The 20,373-nt window shown below is 34.9% G+C and overlaps 1 protein-coding gene across 1 annotated transcript in view; it reads right to left on the reverse strand.

The window, feature by feature from the left end:
- ORC5 (origin recognition complex subunit 5) overlaps positions 1-20,373 on the reverse strand; it is an 84,508-nt gene that overhangs the window by 25,127 nt on the left and 39,008 nt on the right. Inside the window, exons 11-12 of the mRNA XM_025380965.1 lie at positions 19,065-19,112; positions 14,881-14,991 (exon numbers count right to left, since the gene is read on the reverse strand). Of these exons, the coding sequence (XP_025236750.1) occupies positions 14,881-14,991; positions 19,065-19,112 (159 nt within the window). The remainder of the gene's footprint in view (positions 1-14,880; positions 14,992-19,064; positions 19,113-20,373) is intronic.

Consider the following 20,373-nt stretch of genomic DNA (forward strand, 5'->3'; position numbering starts at 1 on the left):
TTATTCAGTGACACATCTGTAACTTAGAGAAAAGAGATACACAACAGTCATTCCTGTTGTTAGGTCCCCGAATGCAGGGAGTGATTTACACAAAGTCTCTAGTTCCAGCATGGAATAATAAATTGAAATACTTTGCAGTAAATAAATTAATGATTTAGAAGGATTTAATCTCTGTTGGAAAAAAAGCTCTGCAAATAATAATGGTAAAACATTCTGTAATCTTTCTTTAGCACTAATTTACAGAAAGCTTCTTGTTCAATTGAGCTTTGAATTACCATGGAACACATTTCAAGAACAAACAGCCTAGACAGAGGGTTAGAAAAAAGATAAATACAGAAGAATTTCCCACACAGACAGGATGATGCATAGATTCATATTTGTTATTCTTTCCTGCTAAGTACAACTATAAATCCTGGAAATAATATAAGAGGTGACCAAAAGAGGACTCTGAAAGGTAGAAAGAAGTAGGTGGGCTGCTTACGGACCCTAGGGCTACAGAAACAATATAGAGGGCGGGAGTCTTAGAATTCCCCACCCAAGAGCGAAAGGTGAACCAAGTCCAGCACTTTCCAATCCACAACTCAGCAACAAAAGGCTACCCAGGTAGGCTCATTCCTCCCCTGGATTAAAGAGGAATCCTGATGAAAGAACTGGCAATTCTGTATCTAGCAAAACTATCCTTCATGAATAAAGTGGAAATAAAGAACATGCTCGAACTAGGTAAAACTAGAGAATTTGTCACTAGCAGTTGATCTTCAAAGAAGAGCAAAAGGAATTTCTTCAAACAAAAGAAAATAATAAAAGTGAAAGAACGAACAGTGGAAACAGCAGATTTCTGGATAAATACAAGAGAATATCTCCTCATGAGTTTTCTAAATCACATTTGATTAAACATTTTAACACCTTTTGATACGCAAGACAGTATCTGAAAAAGTGGGAAAGTTAAAGTATGGTTTCCATACTTCACTTCAAGTGGTAAAACACATATGCCTTATAAAACTAAGCAGGCAATTACCGTATTACCCTGCAATTGTACTTATGCATTTATCCCAGAGAACTGCATGTTCACATAAAAACCAGTACATAAATGTTCCCAACAGCTTTAATTGTAGTAGCCAAAAAACGGGAAAGAACCCAGATATCCTTCAACAGGTGAATGGTTAAACAAACTGTGGTACATCTACACCATAGAACACTCCTCAGTAATTAAAAGGAATGAACTATTAATACATGCAAAAATTGGGATGAATCTGAGGAATTATCCTGACTCAAAAAAGTTAATTCCCAAGTATTATATACTATATGATTATGCTTAAACAAATTCTTGAAATGACAAAATTCTAGAGATAGCAATTAGCAGTTAACAGGAATTGGGGAAGGCGAGGGAGACAGGAAGGTATGGTCCTCAATGAGTAACACGGAGAATCCTTGTGATAATGGAACCAGTCTTGACTGTGGTGGTGAATTAACAAAACTATACACAGGATAAAATTTCATATAACCAAATATATATAGATGTACACAAAAGAATACATATAGAAGTAGGGAATATAGTAAAATATCACAACCAGGAAATTGACATTAATGCAATCAACTGATCTAATGAGATCAATCTAATGAGATCAGTAGATTGCATTAATGTCAATTTCCTGGTTGTGATATTTTACTATAGCTTTGCCAGATGTTACCATTGTGGAGAACCAGTAAAGGACACAAAGGAAGAGAGGGTACATATTATGTTTTACAACTGTGTGTGAATCCATAATTATCTCAAAAAAGCTTAATTAAAAAATAAAACACTAATAACGTACTCAAAATATAGATGACTTTGAGAAATACCTTGAAAACTTTCAGAATAAATTTTATCTCAAAGTGTTTTAAGCAGCTATGAAGCTACAAAAATCTACTTATAAAAATAAAAACACTTTTTAACCCTTATTTGTAAGTATTTTTAAATCTTTCCTAAAGGCAGATGATTAGTTATGACTTGGGGCTCAGACTCAAGGAATATTTGTAGCTACTGGTTTCATGCTGTGAGTCCATAAAGGTCCTTACAAAGTTGCCACAAACCTGTGACTATTAAAACTTACTCCTTCCTCTATAGCAAAGGAAGATTATAGCAAAAGTATTACTATATAAATCCCAACCTGAGTGTTCTATTTTTCCAAATTCTTACTTTATATATTTTTTTGAAGATAAAAGTTGTTTTTATTTGTTTTGGGGCTATAAAAGCCAACTGCACTTCAAATGTATTAAATATAAAATTTTCAACATAAAAATAATTGCACAATAAAATTCTGAGCTTGCCCATCAGGACTTGAAACTTTGGAGATCAATACCTCACTTAACAGATGAGGAAAGAGACATCATAAAAGGACAATTGGCATTATCAGTCCCTAGTCAGTCACCCACACAAATGAATGTTCCCAAATATTTAATCCACAAGTCCTAATGAAAAATAATACAACACATATGTCGTGCTAAAGGTTTACTAGAAAACATTTTAGAGCTGTAACAACAAATTTTAAATTAAGCACTCATTTTAAGAATACTTAATATATTAAAAACATTTAGCCAAAATAATACTTCACATTGGGTGTTGATGATTACAAAATGGTTTGCCAAGACTACTGCTACTGTGAATAAAGAACCCCAGTATGAGTCTATGTGCTTTTATCTTTTCTTCTGCTGTTTTTCAAAATTCCTGAGAACGACACCTATGTATTTTGGCATTCACTCCTTCCTTCAGGTTCTAGCAGAGGATATGGACAAAACTTGAGGGGCAGGGGTCAGGGAAAGACAGCTATAGGAACTAATTAGTACTATTAATGATCATGGTAATTAGTGGTATATGGACTGGAATTTATTATTGTATCCAGGCTCTATGACAGACATTGTGCATCCTCAGTTCTCACAAAAATCCTCCCATGATTACTATAAATAAATCTCTCTTTTCCAGATGAGGACACCACCTCAGAGAGGTTAGTAAATTGCTCAAGGTCACAAAGCTAACAATGGTTAAGAACAGCACTGGGTTTGAATACTATCTGCATCCAAAGCCCATATTGGATTATATACTACCCCAAACAAGGAGCTGTAGAATACAAAGAGATAATTTTGTTGGAAGAGATTAGGAAAGCTTTATGGAAGAAGGAAATGACAACTCCAGCTTGTATTCTATAGTGAAGGCGATAACTATTAGTATGCTGGAGAAGTAAGAAACCCAGGAGAGCAGGCAATGCAAGTAAAACAAAGAAAAAGCTTTAAATGAAATTGTAGCAATAAGGACAAAGAAGTATTTCAATACAGTATAGGCAAACCTCCTGCCACAGGGATATAGAATAACCTTGAGAAGTAACAATTAACAATACTGTGAACAAAATTGTTAGATGTGTGAGTTTGATGTCACAAAAGTAAAACATTAATGTGGAACTGATTTAACCTAATGACAGGTTAATTTTTCATAAGTCAGATTATATATTACATTAAACATTAAATTGCTGTTTTTAAGGTTTAACTTTTAAAAGGTAAATATTGGCCAAGGACGGTGGCTCACACCTGTAACCTCAGCACTTTGGGAGGCCGAGGCAGGCGGATCACTTGAGGTCAGGATTTCAAGACCAGCCTGGCCAACATGGTGAAACCCCAGGTCTATTAAAAATACAAAAATTAGCTGGGTGTGGTGGTGCATGCCTGTAGTCCCAGCTACTTGGGAGGCTGAAGCAGGAGAATCACTTGAACCTGGGAGACAGGTTGTAGTGAGCAGACTGTGCCACTGCACTCCCACCTGGGCGACAGAGTAAGACTCTGTCTCAAAAACAGAAAAAAAAAGTAAATTTAAGGTTGGGGGAAAGCATGATTTCTTAAATTCAGAAACTTTCAGATTACATTGAAGATGGTATCCCAAAGCAGTTTCTTTACAAAAACATTCACAACTACAACTCATAAAATATTAAAATACATTAAAAGCAAGGGTAATGAAAAGGTCTTTTTCTGAAACCCTAGAATCATTTTCAAGCAAAGTCATATTAATTATTTAGGTAAATTTAAATTTTGTGGGAAAATTATAGCTCCCTTTCTGGGTTTCTACACCCTATGAAGATATATTCTATTGTCAGTAATGTTCAGATTTTAGGGGATTATATACTGCTTTCCACAGCTGCTTTTCTTGTCCATTTTGCCAAGCTCAAAGTCAAATGAATAAAACTCAAATGAACAAAAAAGTAGCCTAGGGAGTGGGTTTTCTTTTTCAAAGTCAGGATTTAGATTTCATGTTAGAAAATACAGAACAAAGTTTTGTTTTTGTTTTTAAAAAATGTATTAAAAGTCAGTGGTTTTACTACTAAGTTTTTAGTCATGTTTTCCACTGATGTTTTTCCTCAAAATAAAAATTGTTATTTTGTCCTCCTCAGTTTAAACAAATCCCCTAAAAATCAGAAGCATCCTGTTATCAAAGAGAATAGTACTTCCCTAGCTTTCACACATTAGCAGCATTCTGACACTGCTTAACGTATGTTATTTCACCTTAGCTTAAAATAATCAATCTATCTGACTCATAAGCCACAGTATATATTCCTTTTCCTTTGACTAGGTCTTACATTGTGACTGAGGCATTCACAAAGAAAAATGAAAAATGAAAATCTCTTTATGTGTACAATATTTGTAGATTTACATCTTAAATGGGGTTATACGATATTTGTTTAATCTTTGCTCTGTGTACTATTATGTCCTTTGTTCTCATCTGTGTAGGGGATGAGCTGATTATTTATGTCATAACAATAGGAGTTCATGTACCACAGTGAGGATTTTTTTTCCTTAATCAGAGAGGCAGCCACTAACAAGCTTCAGCTGGAAATGCTTGATGTAAAAACAGTGTGAACCTGTTCTTGGGCTAATAAACTGTTCTTTCTGCCAACAAAAGAAAATCAATTTACAACTGTAATTAATTTTTAACATGCTCATTATTTTTATACGTTCACAGGTTGTTATATGTCCACTGACTTATGAAATATCCTATCCTGCTTGTCCTGGAGGAGCTTCACAATCTGAAACGTACTAAATTATTTAAATAAACGAACTTAACACATGAAATGTCAGTGTATGAGTTCCACACAACCCAACAAGCACCACATTTGATCTGAATTCAGGAGACTTGACGGTTCATGGCATATATCAAGAGAGCTCAACTGACATTTTTACACACACAAAGCAGAGGTGGTAAATGCAGCACAGGGCAGAAATAGGCAAATATCATCAAAGCAGTTCAACTTTAAATCACCACCATGATTTTTCATTTCAAAAAAAAAAAAAAAAGGAGAGTGGTTTGCTAGTCTTCAAATAGGCTCAGATAAACAAAAAGTAGCATGTATGTTTATACATAGAGCAACTGAAGATAAAGCCTCTAATCTCTGGAACTTTTTAGCATGCAAACTGACTGCAAATCTTTAGCAACCACAAAGACCATAACTACATGTAAGGAGAATGGGAGGTCATTCAATGAATGACTCTCATGTTCATGGATGGCATTGTGCAAGAGATACAAAAATGAACAGACATCGTCTATGCCCTCAAACATCAGGGTAGTTGGAGACAAACACATAAAACGGAAATGACATAAAATGAGTGCTATGTTAGTATTATAATATGCATAAACATAATTATCTGATTATAGAGAAGAAAATGAACTAAAAGGGAGGGAGGCAAAGTGCAGATTCACTGAGAAATGACATTTGGGAGATGGACCATGATGCGTAAAAAGAGGGTTCGATAGTTGTAAGGGGAGAGTATATGCAACAATATAAAAACATTTAAAGTTAGTGTGTTTTCAGAGAGGAAACAGCTTATTGTGAATGGTATATATGGTGAATGAAGGAAGGGGTAGAAATTGGGGCCAAATTATGAAGGACCTTGAAATAAATGCTACTGAATGTAGACTTGGTTCTGTAGATAATGTAACTCATCAAAAAAAGTGTAACCAGAAAAGAAAGACTACATTTATTTTTCAAGATTTATGCCGATGACTATATGGATGATGAACCAGCAAGTGCCTAGTGACAAGGAGAACAGATGGAAAGCTGGTGCAACTGCCTAATAAGGAAGCTACCAATTTAAGGTAATATCAGTGAGGGTGGAAAAAAAGGAATATGTTTAAGAGACATTTGTATTTAGGAGGAAAAATAGACTGGACTTGACCAAGTAAATGAAGGGGAGAAAATGAGATGGTTCAGAGATAATTTCTCCATTTAGCTAAACTAAAAACCAGAAACTGTATATTATCTTGGTTTTTCTAGCACCTAATAATGTGTATACTACATGGTAGGTGCTTAGTAATGGATGAATTAATAAATGGTTAGTTTTGAAATCTAGGTAAGGCTGAAAACCCAGGGAAAGATTTAGGGAATGATTTGGTTCGGGGCACACCAGTGTGTGACATATATGGGTCATCTAGGTACAGTTCAGCTTCAGCTGGCAATTTGGATGGAGAACTAGAGAATAAGTGCTAGAAATACGTATTTCAAAAGCCACCAACATACACACAGCATTTAACCCCAAGGGAGTAGATAAGACAGCTCTGGGTAAACCTAGTTCCCTTTCTTGTTAACTATGGAGGCATGATTACTTTTGATTCTAAGAATTCAATTAACCATCACCATTCAGAGTGACCAAAGGTGAGGGAGCACTCAGGTTCTAAAGACTACCTGGGCCTAAGAACCCTAATTTTTCATGGAGGAGAAAAGATAAAGACTTCTCTGCAGCACCAGCTACTGCAGTATGTCTATAGATGGGCAGGTGTGGCCAGTCTCCTTCAAAAATCTCCAGTTCATTGTGTGCTGACAAGGAATCAAGACAATTTCTTACTGGAAACCCTCTTTAAGCACCAACATGTCTTTTAATCATCTTCTATAGATTTTGTTTTTTTGGCGGGGTGGAGTCTTGCTCTATCACCCAGGCTGGAGTGCAGTGGTGCAATCAGCCCACTGCAGTCTTGACCTCCTGACTCAAGTGATCCTCCCACCTCAGCCTTCAGAGTGGCTGGGATTACAATCGCGCACCACCACACGCAGCTAATTTATTTATTGTAGATACAGGATCTCACTATGTTGCCCAGGCAGGTCTCGAACTCCTGGGCCCAAATGATCCTCCTATCCCAGTCTCCCAAAGTGCTAGGATTATAGGCATGAGCCATTGTGCCCAGCCAGAAGTATTTTTAAAAGTACCACACATTTCCATAATGAAGATTTTTTTCGAAATCATTTATCTCCTAATCTGTTCCTATTAAAACTCTTCTCATTTAAACAATCTAGTCATTAAGTTCTATCTAATGCACAAATTTGCCTATACAGCCACTATATATTAGTAGTATGGAATCTCTTAAACATGCATTTGCAAACACATATCCATACAAACTTTTTTGTGTGTTGTCAGCTAAAAATCTGCCAAGTTAAATAAAATTTATTGGGGTTTAATATATTTTCCCCAAAAATGTGAATAAAGGATATACATTTAGTAAACTTATTGGAAGTAACACTAAGCTTTGAGAAAGGTAATTATAAAATATTACCCACAAAAATAAAGTACTAATGTATTATTTTATACAAGAGTAGAAAGCATAATTTATGCAAATTTTTAAACCCCTTAGGCAGTTTTTTACATGTCACCCTTAGGCACTGGTTTCATTTTTCTAGAGTTCAGTAAAAATGCCTACTGCTGGACTGATACTTTCACAAAGGCAAAGAGATTACACTAAGAAATTTAACAGCAGATTTAGAGAAGATGAGAAAATAGCAGGGGAAAACACTGTTCTTTTACAGATGAGAACAAGAAAAACAATCTTTCATCCCTGGGCAGTAAAATAAAATATGCTGTGCTTTTTAGTATCCTTGGTAATAATTAATATTGGTATTCCTTACAACAGTAGTACAGCTAGTAAAAATCACAGGTTAACTTTACTCTTTGCAAACATGAAACATCCCAAAACAGTTTTTAAAAAAATCTCCTGAAGTAGGCATCTACGCAGAGTGGTCTGATGGCAGAACAGTAATATGTCCACACCAGGGGTAGTAGTGTTTGAGAATCTCATTTACCGCACCAGTGGAGACTGAGCATCACGGCCGTGACGCTCTTAGCATCTAGAAAAGAGTCGGCCTCTATCAAACAGCATCCCTGCTGACCTATTCATCAGCGAAGTAGGCATTAAGTAAGGCTCCTTTACCATCCTTGGAATGGAATGCCTCACAATCTCAGTTGTTGTTAAGAAAAAAACATAGTAAGATTATTAGGAAATGTTAGCATTCAAGCTATTTTCTATGATTTACATAATTTACCTTAATAGCATCAAGTATTACAGTCAAATATTACAGAAACACTGGAATGTTTGTACAGGACAAACGAAATGCAGAGAAATTGCAAAGGAAGAGCTCTTCACATTTCTAATACTTTAGTATCCACGGAATTTTAAGGAAAACTGTCACTTTTAGTCACCAAGTTTAATGTCTATAAAGATAATGCCCACACTGAAACCAATTTATATAAATATCTTACAGCTAGATTTTAGGATGTTACTCTTTATGTTTATAAGATTCAAATTGTCATCTGATTAATAAATAGATTAGATATTTTTATCTACTAGATTTCTAGTGTTATCTGACTAGCGTTTCATGAATATAGCTACTTTTTGTAGAAATATAAACAAAATGTTATGTAATATGCAAATTAACTTTCAAGGTAAAGACATTTGATAATGATAAAGTCTTCATAAAATTTATTTAAAGTGCTTTTGGTTAAAAATCTATAAAAGTAGTTTGAAATAATGTATATTAAAAAAGGACATGAGTACAATTTCCTCTTATGAATATTTCAAATACAGCCATGTAACTTTTTAAGAAAAGCTACTCAGACTGTATATACTAGACCATATATAAAATATTGATTACTTGTCCATAACTTAAGTTCCAAGTCTTGAGATTGTCTGACACCAACGTCATAACTAAATTTAATTAGGTATTAACAAAATTTAGTTATAAATATCAATCATTGCTTCAAACACTAAGTTCAAGGCATGTCAGAAGGAAATATTCAACAAACAGGTTTGTTATGACTCAGTAGAAGACACTTAAATATCTAAGTTATCAAATATTAAGAACTACTTACGTAAAAACTATTCACTTTAAGTACTTATTAGTATTCACTTTAAGTATTTAAGTATTAGTTCCTTCAGCATATATATGTCCTCACAGTAAATACATATATACACCATTAACTCTAAACGTATAAAATAGAATCTGGTGGCTGTATCAGTACAAATGAAGGGCTGTGGAATCCACAGACACATCTTCATTTCTGTATTCTCTTTATCCAAGATAATGTCTGAAACATAGTAGACACTTAGTAAATATTTGTTAAACGAAATTTTAAGCAGAAAAAGATACATTTAATTCCAACCATGGAAAAAAAATAAATACTGACTTTGAACTTCAAATGTGAATTAGATTAAAATATTTTTATTTATAAATGTTTTAGAATTAAATAAAAATTAACAACATCTCCTCTTTAGAAAACTGAAAACTAGGCCGGGCGCGGTGGCTCAAGCCCGTAATCCCAGCACTTTGGGAGGCCGAGACGGGCAGATCACGAGGTCAGGAGATCGAGACCAGCCTGGCTAACACGGTGAAACTCCGTCTCTACCAAAAAAATACAAAAAAACTAGCTGGGTGAGGTGGCGGGCGCCTGTAGTCCCAGCTACTTGGGAGGCTGAGGCAGGAGAATGGCGTAGACCCGGGAGGTGGAGCTTGCAGTGAGCTGAGATCTGGCCACTGCACTCCAGCCTGGGCAACACAGCAAGACTCTGTCTCAAAAAAAAAAAAAAAAGATAACCGAAAACTATATAAGTTTACCACATATCTACCTGTATCTGAAGAAATATGCCAAAATCTATTCTTGGCGTAATAAAACGTTAGCTACCTTAACAAGTACAGTATAGCAAAAACATCTTCCTACAGTTATGGTGAATTACAGATGAAGTATTTGCAAAATAAATTTTCATAGATAAAACAACTAAATTATTCTGCTTTCTGGTTGATGATAAATTCATTTGGGAAAAACAATTGGTTTGGACATATCCTATATATCTTATAAAACAACACCTAAATGAGTAGTAAGGTTGTCTAAATGTTATTACAATAAATAAAACCTCTAAGAAACGATTGTTGACTAATGACCAAAAAGTTAAATTGATGTAACAAATAGCTCCAAGTGTATCCATAGTATCATGACATGAGTTCATAAGCAGAAAAGGTACAAACAGAAAAAACATATATTTGTATATTAAACTACGCTATGAAATGTTTATGTTCTTATACATGAAAATAAATTTGAAAAGACTCTAAATTTTTTATTATGTACAACTAGGTATGAAACCACTCAGAAATTAGGTATTAATTATGGAAAAATACAACTGGTCAATATGGTACACAGAACTGTTTTTTTAAAAGAACTATGCTCATTTTCTTATCTTTCAGCTGTTTCTTGGTATAAATGATATCTCTGACAATCTTAAAGAACTGTACTCCTATTGCTCTTAGCTAACTCAACAGTATTGGGGTGGGGGAGGTAAGAATGAGTAAGAAAAGATATAGAACTATAAAAAGAATGAAACAGATAATTCAGAAATTCCCATAGTTTTTTCTTTTAAGAAAAAAAGATAAAAAGCATAACCTGGCTTTAATATATTTCTGGAAAAAAAGACAATAGTATTTCTTTAAAAGCTGACAAATGGTCTTCAAAACCGTATCTGATCAAATTAAAAATTTAGAAAGAATACCTAAAAACTTTACCCACTTACTGCATGTATTCCATTCTATCTTATGATGAGAGCAGAAAGGAAAGGAGAAAAGAATAAATACCAGAATTAATGCTTTGTCACCCACGAAGTTCAGGCATATATAGAAGGGCTACATTTATCTTATTGGAATGAAAAATTTAAAAATGACCCAAGATAATGACTGCAAAGTTGTACTAAAGGTAAAAACCAGGTAAGATTAAAATAATAATCTGAAAAAAAAAATTTAAGTCATATTTAAGTTCAATAAATCTGAACATTAACAAAAAATGTTAAATGTGCTACTATTCTCTTTACTTACTTGGGAGACTAAAGAGTTAATGAATAGAATTTTATTTAAAATTCAATAGAGAATTAAAAAATTCAGAATAATGTCAACTACAATACAACATTGCTGCTAGTACTATTATAAATTTATTATTCTCAACCAGAATTTTAATAAACTTTAAAGAGTCCTTGAGTTACTATTTTTATAACTTTATTATAGAATAGGTTAGATTTAAATGAAATACAATGGAAATAAACTTTTGCTTCAGGAGAATTCTGAATGTCTATATCATACATGATCAATTTATACACGAAAGAAGTTTAAACAATTATTTAAGCACTAAATCCAGATATAAAAATAACATATCACTATAAAATAAATCCTTAAAACAGGTGAATACAAAAATAATATATGACCATCTCATATAGACACATCTCATAACTAATAAAAAGCAATTTACTTCCAGGTACAAAATATAATTCACTGCCAATTTTATTTCCATTTTCATAAAAGTGTAAATACACACATATGTGTGTATAATTACATTTTTCAGCAATTTTATTTCCATTCAAATGACTCCGTGTGTTAACAAATTTCTCTAGATGTCAGAGACAGTATTAACAGGTAAAAGGTCTGTTTGTCTGGCTCATCTTAAAGCTAGACTGCCAAAACACTGCCATCTAGTGTTCGTACCAAATAAGCACTTTCAATACAAATGTGTTTCTGTTTTTCACTTAAAAAATTAAGCGTATGTAGGTTAAATATAAACTAACATTCCCATGGTTAAGAGTATAATTTTGATAGAAGAATAAAAGGAGAAAGAAGAAAAATAGAAAAGGTCACTGGGAGTCAATGGGAAGAAGAAAATACAAGGCATGTGGGAGAAATACTCTTTGGATGAGAGTCCTGCCACATTTTGTTCTTGTGACACAATACATATGTTATTAGATTTTCTTGGATACTTTACTGACCAAGCAAAAGTAAAGATCAACTCCTTAGAACTAGTTGCATCTATCCCTATGTACTCCCGGACCCTTTGTATACCCAATGAGAATAACTAAGATCGTGTTCCTAAATGACTTGCTATTAAATTAACCTAAATTCATGTATAACAATACTTTAAATATACAAATTTATCGTTTTGATTACAAAATGTTAATTAGAAGAGATAAAGAATAAAAAAATCAGCAACTACAATTGTCAAGTTTGAAAAAAATTTAACTTCATTAACAGACAAAGATGCATTTTGGGCCAAGTTGTTTTCTTAATTATGTAATATTACTCACACTGCTATAACCACGAAGACTGCTGACATTGTTCATCACAGTCAAAGGCTCAGAGCAGCTAGTAAATCTCTAAACCAGAAGCCTCCCATTGTTTTTAATTGCTATATTTTTTCCCCAGAGGATAAAACTCCTGAAGAGTTTATTTCTAAAAACAGAAAATGCTCTATGAATGTAAAGTACAATATGTAAGGTACCAATAGTAAGGTGTGACATGTGGTGGCAGTAGTGTTACCATGACTGCTACTGCTAAAATCACAACTACAATGACTACTACTACTACAATATAACGTCATTCAATTCCAACCAAACCAGGGTGACAGTTCACAAGGTCACATACTTTTCTTCGGATACCTTTCTTCGGATCATATTAACCTTTCTTTCTGAATCTCTAACCTAAACTCTATCCTTTGGAAATAAGGTATCAGTTGATTATAAGCTACTATTTCTCTATTTACCCATTTACACATTTCTGTGTAATAAACATGTATCACTAATGTAAATTAGAAATATTTAAAAAACAAAAACTTCTACTCATTCTCCACAGCCAAGCCTCATTTTTCATCTTCTATGAATTCTTTCATCCTGCCCAATCTAGAAGTGATCTCTTTCTGCTCTAAACTCCTCAGGAGCACTATCTAGCATTCATTTACAGCCTTAAGAAAGTATTTTTATGTATACATTTTAATGCCCTAGAATAAATTATAAGCTCATTGAAAGAAAAAACATGTACTATCCTTCATTGTGCCCCTCACACAGGTAATTTGTGGGCACCTGAGAAGTACAATCACATGTGATGCAAACATGTTTCTGCTCGGTTCAAAAGCACTGTCTGTCTCACTTCCCTAGGCTTTACATCTCAAAGGTTTACTCACTGCATCATATTGCAAAAGTTGTTTAATCTCTCCGACCTAACATAAGGCTCCATTGCTTATAATAAAGACCTGATAATTCAAAATACCTGCTAATCTAGAGTTACTGCACCAGTAAACACAAAACAAAAAATTCCTATGTTGTATGTAAAAAGCTATTAATAAAATGTAAAGTTTGATTAAAAACCAATTTCAGACCAAGCTTTTTAAAAATACATATGGGAAAAATCCCTGTAACTTTTTAAAAGTTGTCAGCTTTAGTGATCTACCTACCTGTCTAGCTAGCTATCTACCTATCTAGCTAGCTACTTATGTAGCCGAGTAACTGAGTGAACTGAGTTTCTTCAAGAACACAATAAATGCAGATACAATTTTCTATACATGCAGACATTTATAAAAACTATCTAAATTCGGCCGGGCGCGGTGGCTCAAGCCTGTAATCCCAGCACTTTGGGAGGCCGAGACGGGCGGATCACGAAGTCAGGAGATCGAGACCATCCTGGCTAATCCGGTGAAACCCCGTCTCTACTAAAAAAAATTTAAAAAACTAGCCGGGCGAGGTGGCGGGCGCCTGTAGTCCCAGCTACTCGGGAGGCTGAGGCAGGAGAATGGCGTGAGGCGGAGCTTGCAGTGAGCTGAGATCCGGCCACTGCACTCCAGCCTGGGAGACAGAGCGAGACTTTGTCTCACAAAAAAAAAAAAAAAAACCTATCTCAATTCAATGTTGAGAAAATTGAGACTATATTTGTTACTCAAACTCTTCTCTAGAAGAAAAATTAAAAGTTACCAGCACACATTAGATTACAAAGTCTGACAGCTATTCTGGGGCCAGATTTATTCAGTGAATTAATTAAAATGTAAATATTATTTACATATTTCTCAACCTAAAAATGCATAGAGAAAACAAAATACTCACTGCAATATCTGACATGACTTTGCTTTTAAATAAATACTAGTTACATCATTTCGCTTTTTCTTCTATCCACTTGTACCATGTGCTAAGCATTATTTTTCTGGATCATTTAAGAAATCTATTATAATTTTAATAAATTGTTTTTTCTTAAAATGTCAACTAAAAAAAACAAACCGTAACTACTTGTTTTTTTTAAAAGTCATATTTTCTATTTTTATGCTTTTGCTGCCACCTAGTGAAATTCTGAGAACTTAATTATTCTGGAAAATTGCATTTTTTAATAAAAGCACATCTATCTGCAAAGTACATAGATGAGGAATAAGGACATTGTAGATTACTCTCTTACAAAAATTTTTTTTAATTTTATTTTCATTAAATTACAATTCATCAACTTAGTCATCAAGCCACTTGTTTAATTAGCAAGATAATTATGATCATTTAATTTTAAAAATTCCTTTATTGAAAAAGAGCCAAATTAAATTATTTGCCATGAGGTTATACTTGTAAACATATGCAAATTTAGTGACAGTGATACCCCCAAAGATTCTATAGACGTAATTTTCAATTACTTACCAAAAACATGGTTCATTATATAGTTAAAACAATAACATATATGGAACAAAACTGTGAACACCTGGAATTCTATCAACTCTACTTTCTGAAGAATCCCACAAAGATGACAGATAATAACCTATGATTAAGCTTACCTGGGAAAAAATATTTGCTGTTGGAGCAACTCTGCTGTCCACGATACTGTATAATATTGCTAATAATCTGTCTAGTGGAAATGGTTTTGGTCCAAGGAGATGATTGCTCGTCTATAAAAAACAAAACAAAAACATGGATTTTCTTCTTATACCAGAGCACTCACTTTCTATACTACAAAACTGGCAGTAACAATGTATTTATGTTTTTTATAGTTCCCCTAAAAATGCTAACAAATCTAACCTGCAATCTGTAAGTTAAAAGTTTACCTGATACGATCATGATTTATCCTTTTTTTAAGTTTGTTTTGTTTAGAGACAAGGTCCGCTGTCACCCAGGCTGGAAAGCAGTGGCAGCACAATCATGGCTCACTACAGCCTTGAATTCCTGGGCTCAAGCCATCCTCCCACCTTAGTCTCTCTTCTTGAGTAGCTAGGACTCTAGGCACACACCGCAATGTTTGGGTATTTTTACAAATTATTTTGTAAAGACAGGGTCTCACTATGTTGCCCAGACTGGTCTTAAACTCCTGGCCTCAAGCAATCCTCCCCACGTTGGCCTCCCAAAGTGCTAGAATTACAGGCCTGAGCCACCATACTCAGCCATGATTTATCTTCTAACATATTCCTCAAGATTTCTGACTTAGTATCAACAAATATTAACTAAAGAACTCACAGTCATCCGGTCTAGTCCTAAATATGCCTTTGCTGTTATAACCAGGTGTTGAGTGATTTCGCCAAATCCAAGATAATAACCAAACCAGATTCCTAAATCGTAGACTAGAGCTTACTACTTATTTCTCACAATCCCTCTTTGTACCACTGCCAGGAAAATTTATTTGTTCAACATTAGTAGCTCTAAAAGGATCAATTACAGTAAGTCGTAGCTTAACTTAGAAAACTAATAAAATACTTTATAAAGCAAATGAGCTATCAGCCTAAAACAATGTAGAATTAAAAAAAATTTTTCAAGATTGTAAAATGTTCATACTTGTATATGAACTCATATAGTATAATTCATGTCATCAGAAATGAGACAATGCTCAAGTTCCATTCTATTAGCAGATAATTTTAATAGTCAATAAATATTTATTTCCTTTTTTGAGACAGAGCCTCACTCTGTCACCCAGGCTGGAGTACGGTGACATGATCTTGGCTCACTGAAAACTCCACCTCCCAGGTTCAAGTGATTCTCATACCTCAGCCACCCAAGTAGCTGGGATTACAGGCAGGCACTACCACACATGGCTAACTTTTGTATATTTAGTTTTGCCATGTAGGACAGGCTAGTCTCAAACTCCTGACCTGAAGTAATCCGCACACCTTGGCCTCCCAAAGTGCTAGAACTACAGGCGTGCGCCTGTGCACCCAGCCACAGATAAGTACTTTATATTAGCAATGGCAAATAAAATTGGAAACTATATTTACATGCATGGAGTAACTATTTATTTAAAATAAGAATGAATGTAAAGAAGAATACCTACTCAGAATTATACAATGAAGTTTTTAACCTCAGTTAGAAATTATTTTCCAGGTCTTAAATTTTGTATGCTTTTGTTATTAAATATTTCAAATATATAAAAGTGTACAAAGTGAATATAATGAATACCAATGGACTCACCACTCAATTTTATCAAATACACTGTGCAATACGTGCAGAGAAATAAAACATTAGATCACATTACAGATGAGCTGAAGCTTCCCTGAACCCTCTCCCATCCTATTCTCCCTTTCCTTCTCTAGAAAAATTCCACTATCTAGAATTTGATGTATTCTCATGAAGGTTTTATACTACTGCATATGTATCCACAAACAATACACAGCATTGTTTGCATGGTTTAAAATTTTATATAAATGATATCATTTTGAACATACCTCTCTACCAATTGCTTTCTGAGATTTATCCATATAGATACATGTAGCTCTAGTTCATTTTTAAATTACCTTACAGAATTCCATTTTACGACTACTTAAAAAGATTCATTATTATTACAAATAATCCTGTGACTGATAATCCTGTACATTTCTCCTTGTGCAAATGTGTGTTTCTCTAAGTAGGACTGCTACTGGATTAAAGTACAAGGCAGAGTCAGTGTTTCCCAACACTGTTTCTTCTCTGACACACAAGAAGACTCCATTTCTCAGTCTCTTGTGCAGTTAGATAGAGGTCATGTAACTGGGTTCTGCTGGGCCAATGAAATATGAATAGAAGTGATGTAAGCTACTTCCAAGCCTGGTCTTGCACCTTCCTTCCCTTTAGTGGCAACTTCAGAAGCCAAAATGTTTCACTTCATATCACTGTAAGATGAAAGAGGGCCACTCAATTCATATTCAGTTATGCTGTAAGCAACATAAAAACTTCTGTTGTATAAAGCCACCATGGGTTTGGGGGTTTTGTTTGTTTGTTTGAGACAGAGTCTCGCTCTGTCGCCCAGGCTGGAGTGCAGTGGCGTGATCTCAGCTCACTGCAAGCTACACCTCGCAGGTTCATGCCATTCTCCCGCCTCAGCCTCCCGAGCAGCTGGGACTACAGGCGCCCGCCATCATGCCCGGCTAATTTTTGTTTTTGTATTTTTAGTAGAGATGGGGTTTCACCATGTTAGCCAGGATGGTCTCGATCTCCTGACCTCGTGATCCACCCGCCTTGGCCTCCCAAAGTGCTGGGATTACAGGCATGAGCCACTGCGCCTGGGCGAGGTTTGCTTTTTACTACAAGCATAACCAGTCTATCCTAATATTAACATATTAACTTCAGCAGATATTGTCAACCTGCAGAATACGCAGACTCTCACTCTTCTACATTATCACCAGCACTTGAAATCACAGACTTTTTTAGTTTTGTCAAACCAAGAGAATGAAATATCTCACTGTTGTTTTAACTTTTTCTCTCATTAGTGAATAAGGCTGACAATCATGTCATGATTATTAGACATTCAGGTTCCTTATTGTATCATTTATCCATTTTGCTATTGAATTTTTGTCTTTTTCTTATTGGTTTGTAATGAGTCTTTAAAAATTCGAGACATTAGGTCAGACATGGTAGCTCATGCCTGTAATCCCAGGAGTTTGGAAGGCTGAGAGGAGTGGATCATTGGAGACCAGCCTCGAACTCCTGGGCTTAGATGAGTCTTGGGTGAAACCCTGTCTCTACAAAAATTAGCCAGGCATGGTGGTGTGTGCCTGTAGTCCCAGCTACTAGGGAGGCTGAGATAGGAGGATCACTTAAGCCCAGGATGTTGAGGCTGCAGTGAGCCATGATCACGCCACTGCACTGCAGCATGGGTGACAGAGTGAGATCCTGCCTCAAAAACAGATAAATAATAAAAATTCTAAAGGTTAACCATTTGTCTGTTGTAGGAGTTCAAGAACAGTGGTAAACATCATCATAGGCTCTGGAGTCAGGAAGTCCTGGAATTGAGCAAAACTGCCTCTAAGAATAAGGGAAACAAAATTTGCAGTTTCTATAGTGCAGAGTTTATAGTTCAAAATTCTCCATCTTCTGACAAGAGAAGCAACAGTGGTTTGGACATACAAAGTGGAAGAAATGATCTGAATGGTCTAAATGCTGCTTTCACCAGTTTCAACCTTGCCTGACCCCCCCTTCAAAAGTACTTAGTGCTTCTAATCCCTAAACTTTTTCCAGATTCCTAAGGCCAAATCAGCTAAGTTTGAGGCTTAGGTTTTAGCGTTTTCTCCAATCTGCTTGGTCACCTCAATATCTTCCTACCATGCAATTCCAATTTCCGGGGATCTCTCATCTGCTTAGTATTTATGAGTTTACCTTTTTTATTTCTTCAATGTCATTGTCATGGGTGCTTCAAAGGGGAAAGAAAAGAGGAAAATGCCTGTATTCAATTGGCTGTATTTAACTAAATAATCCAGGGTAAACTGCTTCATCTACTAAAACACTAAAAAAACTTTGTCAACTCAGTTTTAATCTCCAGCACCAGCTCACTTAAATGTGCCTTCAAACACTGTATTCAACATAACATAACAGTACATATACTGTTTTGTACAGTATATGTACAAAAACGGTACATATACTGTACCGTTACAGTATAAGGGTACCATATCAACACAAATAAGTTCCTATATTCAAATGACAAATACAATTACAGATGTATCTATTCCCTATATTATCTTCATTTCCTAAGTTTCTTCCATTAGAGAAATTAAAATGTAAATACCTTTTCGTGTTTTTTTAGAAAGTTGGTTTTCTTGATTTTTCCATGATGCTGCAATTAAGGAAAATAAATTTTAAGTTGAAAAGATAGTATTCCACAAAACCAGAAAACATTATTTATTTAAAACATGGCACACATAATACAAATCTATATATCTTAGGTTTCTAAATAGTTATTCTTCTTATCACCTTGTATATATATTAGACTTCAACATATTTTAGGCCAATTTCATTTAGACTTGGGTTGGATGTAACATTACTTTTGCATGTAAAAAAAAGAATTTCTAAAATAAAATAACGACATTTCCTAAAAGAACTTATTATATTGATTTAGTACAGCATATACATTGCTATAAAAGTGAAATTTCCAAAGAGATATGGATTTTTATTCATCCCATAAACAAGTCTGGCAATTCACATAAAAAACGCTGACAGAGAGCATTTTAGTAAGGCACAATTCACATAATAAACACTGACGGAGAGCATTTTAGTAAGGCACTCAAGATTCAATAGTGGGAGAAAACAATAGATGTGGTACTTGCCCTCTAGAAACTAAAGAGGGCCAGGTACAGTGGCGCACACCTGTAATCCTAGCACTTTGGGAGGCCGGGGTGGGAGGATGACTTGAGGCCAGGAATTTGGGACCTGCCTGGCCAACATAGCAAAACCCTGTCTCTACCAAAAACATAAAACTTAGCCAGGTGTGGTGGCGCACACCTGTAATCTTAGCTACTTGGGAGGCTGAAGCATGAGAATCACTGGAGCCGGGAGGCGGAGGCTGTAGTGAGCCGAGATCACATCACTGCACTCAGGCCTAGGTGACAGAGTGAGACTCGTTCTCAAAAAAATAAAAAATAAAAGTTCTGGAGAGTAGCACAAGACATGATAAATAAATAAATAAATAAATAAATAAAAATTGTTGTAAGTCCAAAGAAGAAAGCAAACATAGGAAACAATAAAGAGGACCTATTTTAAGATAGGTTGTACAGGGAGAACTGCTTTGAGAAGGCAACATTTAAACTGAAGCCTGAAGAATAAGGAGTAGAGAAGAAGCTTTCTAGAAAGACAGAACATACAGACAAAGACCTTAAGGTAGGAAAGAGATTAGAATGTTTTGAGGAAAGAAAAAGGCTAAAGCGACAAGAATATAGTGGGTGAAGAAGAAGAAAAAAACAACAACTCTAAACTGGGATTTCTCTAACTAATGAATGTACAGGACAGGTTCCTTCAGTGTGCTGGATAATAATTCACTATAGTGAGAGTTTTAAAACATCCTCCACACTTTAAACAAAACTCTATGTATTTTTAAAATC

The sequence above is a fragment of the Theropithecus gelada genome, chromosome 3, assembly GCF_003255815.1.
Source record: "Theropithecus gelada isolate Dixy chromosome 3, Tgel_1.0, whole genome shotgun sequence".
NCBI lineage: Eukaryota > Metazoa > Chordata > Mammalia > Primates > Cercopithecidae > Theropithecus > Theropithecus gelada.